This window comes from Papaver somniferum, chromosome 10 (assembly GCF_003573695.1).
Source record: "Papaver somniferum cultivar HN1 chromosome 10, ASM357369v1, whole genome shotgun sequence".
Classification (NCBI taxonomy): domain Eukaryota; kingdom Viridiplantae; phylum Streptophyta; class Magnoliopsida; order Ranunculales; family Papaveraceae; genus Papaver; species Papaver somniferum.
The window spans coordinates 52,311,760-52,318,360 of NC_039367.1; the positions used below are offsets into that span (position 1 = coordinate 52,311,760).

The window sequence follows — 6,601 nt, forward strand, 5'->3', positions numbered from 1 at the left end:
CTTTACGGAACATTCATTTGAAGTTAAACTGTAGTGTCTGCTCCTTAGGCCTGTCAATATTTGTCCGATATCCGGTATCCGTTTCCGAGTATTCGAGATCCTATAGGATTTTATCCGTTTTATCGGATGTCGGATATCGGATCGGATATTTTATCGGATATTTCTTCCTTAACATATCGGAAACGGATTAGACCCCATCCGAAATGTTAATATCCGATATCCGATAGTATAGGAACTTATTTATAATTTACCCTAATTTCGAGTCTAGTATCGGATATTATCGGATAAATATCCCATAAATGTCAATTATGAAAATGTTTTACAAGGGTTTTTAAGCTTTTTTGTTATAACCGGATACTATCGGATATCCGACAGCTTAGCCTATCAGAATCGATATCTGATTTTGATATCCTATAGGATATTATCGGATATCGAATATCCGGTAGTGTTTAACATGTCGGATATCGGATTTCTAAATATCCGACGGATATTCTTCCATTGACAGGCCTACTGCTCCTATCTATTTTTTGGGCCATCACTCCCTTATGGCCCAACAAGCAGCTGACCCCAACTATTCAATAGCCACCTAATTTGGTCAAGAACAAGAAGCGAAAGAGATGAGCTAATTGTCGTTTTATCCTAGAGTGGACGTGACATCTAAGAATGAAAGAAGAGGATATACATCGGTTGCCTTCAACAATTACACTAACAGATATGTTTATTGCTGAAAGTTACTGACAGATTAAATGTTTAAATACGAGCATTTCAAGAATATGATAGTAGAACTAGAAGTTAGCTCATACATGTAACAAAACACACAAACACACTTACCCTCCCAAGAAACAATTACAAACACTGTAATACCAATTGTTACCATTATTATTACATTATTATAGTGGCAATCCTCATAATTTTAGTAGTTAACCTTAATGCATTCTTAATTAAGCAAAAGCAATAGGAACTGTAGCAGAAACAGGAACACTTTCCATTGCCTTCATTGCTTCAAATCTTGGTTCCTTAGCTTGGAACTTAACCCCCATATAATGCTCCATGTAGTCTGCGAAAACAAATTTAGGGTATATTTGGCTTTCATCAACTTCCTCTTTCTCCAATAATTCAGGTGCTGGGTAGATCACTGCGTCGCTCCCTGGATTGTAGAATGAAGCAATTGACATTCGTGTGCCTTCAGTTTGAGTTAGCACTCGGTGCATGATACTCTTGTATTTTCCATTTGTGATAACCTACATTGAAAAATCATCAACTCATGAGTTCTATATTTACATAAACAAGTTCGCTAACATATTAACTTGCAGTATGCACTACCATCTCTAATTAGTACTGTCTATCCGATTGTAACCGGAGGACCGGACGTTACATTCGTGCGTCGTATGACAATGACTCGCCATTAACTGATGCATCTTGTTGTCATTCAGGGTGAGATGCCCATTTAGAGAAGATATTATGCTGAAGACAAAATATAATTTTCCAACAAAGGAGAAGCATAGATTCTAAAGGCAATAAGGCGCACAAAAGAAACCTAAATTCTTATGTACTTTAAATCTCATGTCGATCTTTTTTAATCGCATTTGACTTTCAAAAACAGCTTTAAACATAAAAAAGTGTCGTATGGTTTTTCTCTCCCAACTTGCTCAAAAACGTCAAAACCATTTAAGACAGTGAAAAAAGATGACTTCTATAATTACTTAAGCTGTGGAAAATTATTTACTACTAATTAATTACCTCAAGTTGATCACCAAGGTTGATGACAATAGAGTGTTTCATGGGAGGAACATCAATCCATTGATCATCTTTGAGGAGTTGGAGTCCACTGACTTGATCATCTTGGAACAGTAAGATGATGCCACCTGCATCAGTGTGAGCCCTTAGTCCCTTGACTAGTTCTGGACGAGGGCACGGTGGGTAGTTTCCGACTTTGGTTCCAAAAGTCGGCCCTTTTGAGCCACAGAAGGCTTTCTTCATGTAACCCTTCTCAAGCCCCAGGTTCTCACATAACAAATCTAAGAGTTGCTCAGCTAGTTTCTCCAATTCCACAACAAATTCCTTCATTGAAGTCCTGAAATAAATCCAAACCGCACAAGTCAGTCAAAACTGGAAAGCTTGACTTTCAAATAAGATTTTAGAGACAGAAAGAGACATGCCAACAAACAATAACTCTATGTAATGCCTGGTATAAATGTACTTATTCGATCGACAATGTTGATAAGAAGTGAAAGGATATTTATCATGCGATAGTACTAACTATTGGTAAAAAATGAACAACGTACACTACAAATTTAGGCTTCTCACAGTAGATGCAATTATTTGAGTCTCAAGTACAACTGGGTATGAAATTTGGTAATCCTCTGTAACCTTTGAGAATTTAGGGCAGTAGAACTTGAGAAGTAAAGGAAAATGAAAACTTACTTGTAATCGTCCTCGAGATCCGGGAGTTCTGACATGTTAGACTGGGGGAGGTGATGCAAGAAGAAAGTGCTTTCCCAATCCATATCAATAATCTCATTCTCAACTCCTTCTAGAGTTTTCTTTGCTACTAATTCATTGAACCTTTCTTCCATGCATTTCTTGTAATGCTGTTTTGTTAAGGTTTCAACCTTGTCCATCAGCTCATGAGAGATTCCATGGTTTATCAACTGTTTATCATTCAAGATAAAATATATTAATTGACTCAATCCAATCAAATAGGAATCAAAAAGGGAAAAGAAAACAACCAAATACTATTACGCAAAGAAACAATTAATACCTCAAAGAAGCCCCAGTTCTGGCAAGCATCATGGATGATCTCCATGGTGGATGATCTCTCTTCACCATTAAGTTTCTCCATGTTGATGATTGGGAAAGACAACTCGGCCATTTCTAAGGTGTGTGTAGTTTCTAGTTTCTACGACTATCTGATCTGTTATGATCTCTTTCTTCTTCACTCCTAAAGGCAGCTCTTCGGATGTGGGGGTTGCATATGTTGGGAGTCCAATTTATAGAGGAACAGGCAGTTAAAACTAACAACTTACTATAGTAAATCTAGGAGGAAGAAGTTAAAAACTAGATAGTACAGTATAAAGCAAGAATCGTGGAGGACGTATGGGATGGTGTGGGGATCTTTGTTGGATCTCAATCTAACTACTACATAACTAGGACGTGCCGACGTGTTATTACTGTCAATTATGGACAGACTGGGTGTGTCTTGTCTAGCCTTTATCTCTCAACTTTGAGTTTAGGGGACCCTCTCTCCGCGAGATTTCTTTGTTAGTGAGGCTGGCTGGCCCTGCTCTTTACTTCCCTTGCTTGCATGGCCCCAGTTTGTTGATCGTATTCATAACCGTCCTTTGTCATTTTCCCTAAGAAAGCGGGTTCACCCATGCATGCTGCTTCCTCTGCATAAGCATTGCAGATATTGCTTAGGGCCATTGGCGCTCTTCCATTTATAGTCTGGGTGCAATTCACTAGTGCTGTGCACAATCTAGCCGAGTGTAGGATGCTTTTCATTTGCGATTTAACAGTAAAAAAAAAACTCAGTTATGAAGTTGGCAACATATTTAGTAGAATCGTTTTGGATATTCGCCTTGGAACATCAAATTCTCCGGGCCGTCCGTTCGTGCTCAAAGGTAGGGTATGTTGTTGGACTTGTTGGAGCCACGAGTGTGGTTCGCCTATATATTCTACTCGAGATAAGTGAGTCATGTTGGTCAATCCTCAATATTGGCATGCGGGGGTTGAATCAAACGTTAACCAGATGAATGTCATCACGAAGGACCACAAACATACATCAAAGTAAGTATTCAAAGCGACTAGTGGAATGCAAGTAGAACCTCGATTCTGACATTACCAAGGGAAAAAAACAGGGAACGAAAAGAAATTATGGGTGGATTTTGGGTTGTTTGGTACTTTGGTTTTATCCCCGTTCACTTAGAAACACATATATTTGTACATCAAATCCAAAAGTTTGATGTGGCTGATTTTTATTTGAAGTGGTCAAATTATCATCTCTCTTCGACTAGGCCTTCCATATGTTTCATATGGAAGAGGAAAAGAATAATAATGTACTATCATTCTTGGTTGTTATATGTGGTAGAGTTTTACTCCGGTTTTAATTTTGCTTCCTCATTTTCGCATTCCGTTGCAGATCTAAGAATGGACTTAGACTTGACTCCCTCTCTGTAAATAGTCCTCATTTGCCGAACAATATAACAAATCATGTGCAGTGTCTTAATAGGGAAATCATTGAAGTGAGGTATTATGGAAGGTCATTTAGTCCAACCTATGAACCAGCTTCTGGTTTCGTTAGGTTCCTCTCACATCCGATATCAAATCACTTTGAAATCCAATGTTGTGAACGACATTCAACTCAAATTTATTGCATAGAAAATATTTTTTATTACCATGGGTGGCTCTGAAAAATTCATATAGTTTATTATTATTATTATTTTATTTTTTTTGATTAGAAGGTTAAATTTCAGTGTCAAGAGATATATTACAATAAATTTACAACTTCATCTCCGCCAAGACATTAGATAAGATACTGGATTTTCTAACTTTTTGCTACAAATGTAAGAACATATACCGAAAACTCTTGATTCTTTCTTCTTTTACTAAGGTATCCGCTGAAATATGATTTCTAATAAATATACATATGGCTAATTCAAACCTTAGATTTTTTGACACAAAGATTTGTGAAGAAATATACATAGGTGGACTTCAAACATGCAGTTTGTAATTATAAGATCAAGACATATTCGGGCATCAATAACATGACCTAACACATACCTAAAATGGTTCAAAAGGAAAGAGTTGGGGAGAGAATCCGCTTACATGTTTTTTTCTTACAATATGATAGTTCCGGCACTAACTTTTTTGATGATATATTTCATTAGAAAGCTTTTTATTGTTATTAAAAATTATTATATTTCTAGATGCCAAATTTTTACATCTACTAATTTCAATTTTGATCATTAATTTTAACCAAATAATTCACGAGATAGTAGACGGCAGTGTCATAGGTCTTAGATCGTATTTGCTTTTAGGAAGGTCACCGTAAAAAAACATTGGCTCCAATTTCATTATCGGTTGTGTTTTATTGTAATATTAACACCAAAGTTGTGTGTTATTGTGAGAACAATTATGTCGAATAATGTTTCTCCCCTAGGATGAGTTTTGATGTCTATTGTTGCATAAAGCATAATAAATAAGTTGGTGGTGTGTGTCCACTTTAAGGACCGGCAATGTATGCTCATCCATACTAGTTTTAGAGTTTCTCTCGAATGTTAAATAAGAACATGACTTCTTGTGGGGATATTACTTTGATTGGGTGTACCAAGTTATGGGTCGGAGATATTTTGTTTTATGCAGATTTTGGTATACTCGAAAGTAATTTGGTACTGTACAAGCAATCTTGAAAAATAATTTGATGAAATACATTTACACTTAAAGTATCAAACTTTTCTTTTGCAGTTTCTAGAAGTAAGGATAAGACTTTAGCTGATATTTTGTGGTATAAGAAGTAAATTGGACCTTAGTTTCACCAAGAATATGAAATGCTGCATCAAGACTTGAACTTTTGAATCTGCAAATAAGACTAAGTTTGGCTTCTCTGAGAAGGGATATGGATGATGAGATTGAATGTCCATTAGTAGAACAGGTCAGTTTTCAGTTAAATCTACTTACGATGCACCTGCAGACATGTCTATTGATCAAGGTCAGATGCATATTGTCAAGTCATGGGCTCGGTAATTTCCTCCAAAAATTTTCTTTTTTTTTCGGACTTTAGATCATAACAGTCTTCTAACAAAGGATATGCTAAGGAGGAGAGGAACTGATGTTTCTCAAAACTGTCTTTTCTGCTCTAAAATGAAACTGTTAGTCATCTATTTTTTTACTTTTTCTTTTCTGGAAAGTTATCATCTCCTTCGAAGAAAAACTGAAATGAAAATTTACAATGCCAAGGGACACCAGTATACCTTTTAAGCAGCAATTTCAAATACATGGTTATGATCTATATGCGGTTATTTTATTTACTTGTGTGAACACATAAATCACGTGCGGCTTTTACGTGTTCACAAATAATGTTCGCACATACTAAAAACTCTTGACTTAAATGGCACATGTATAAAGTAAATGATACTATCGGTTCATCGACTCAAAGCCCTCGGGCTCATCACTTCCTAGTCGAATAATATCAGGAAAATGATCGTATGAAGAGTAAGAATACAAATACGAACACAAATACGAATCATAAGAGATATGCAATGAATATAAAAGTGCTGAAATATAAATAAGATGGAGATTTACGTGGTTCGGCACTAAGGCCTACATCCACGGAGGTTGGTGTTTCACTATTTATTGAATATTTACAAAGACGAATGAATTTTGAGTATACATTAGTCTGCGGAAGCAGGGGATTTACTTACTCTTCCTATTTCTCTCTCTCTTATGTTCTTTTCTAAGGATTGTGAATTGGTCGACCCCTTCTCTTTTAGTGGAGAGGAGTATTTATAAGGTTGAAACGTGGGTCCTACTTCTGAGAGGCCGTTGCAACCTTATCTTCTTGTGCTTTTTGTCCATCACGCAGAGGTCTTCGTCCTTTACAATG

At 36.4% G+C, this 6,601-nt stretch overlaps 1 protein-coding gene across 1 annotated transcript; it reads right to left on the reverse strand.

The window, feature by feature from the left end:
- Positions 1-742: 742 nt before the first annotated feature.
- On the reverse strand, positions 743-2,972 carry LOC113318228 (1-aminocyclopropane-1-carboxylate oxidase 1-like). Its single transcript, XM_026566362.1, has 4 exons — positions 2,762-2,972; positions 2,425-2,651; positions 1,741-2,074; positions 743-1,241 (listed from the first exon to the last, which is right to left on the reverse strand). Exons 1-4 carry the CDS (start codon positions 2,870-2,872, stop codon positions 942-944), a joined length of 972 nt encoding a protein of 323 aa, XP_026422147.1. The 5' UTR covers positions 2,873-2,972; the 3' UTR covers positions 743-941.
- Positions 2,973-6,601: the final 3,629 nt, after the last annotated feature.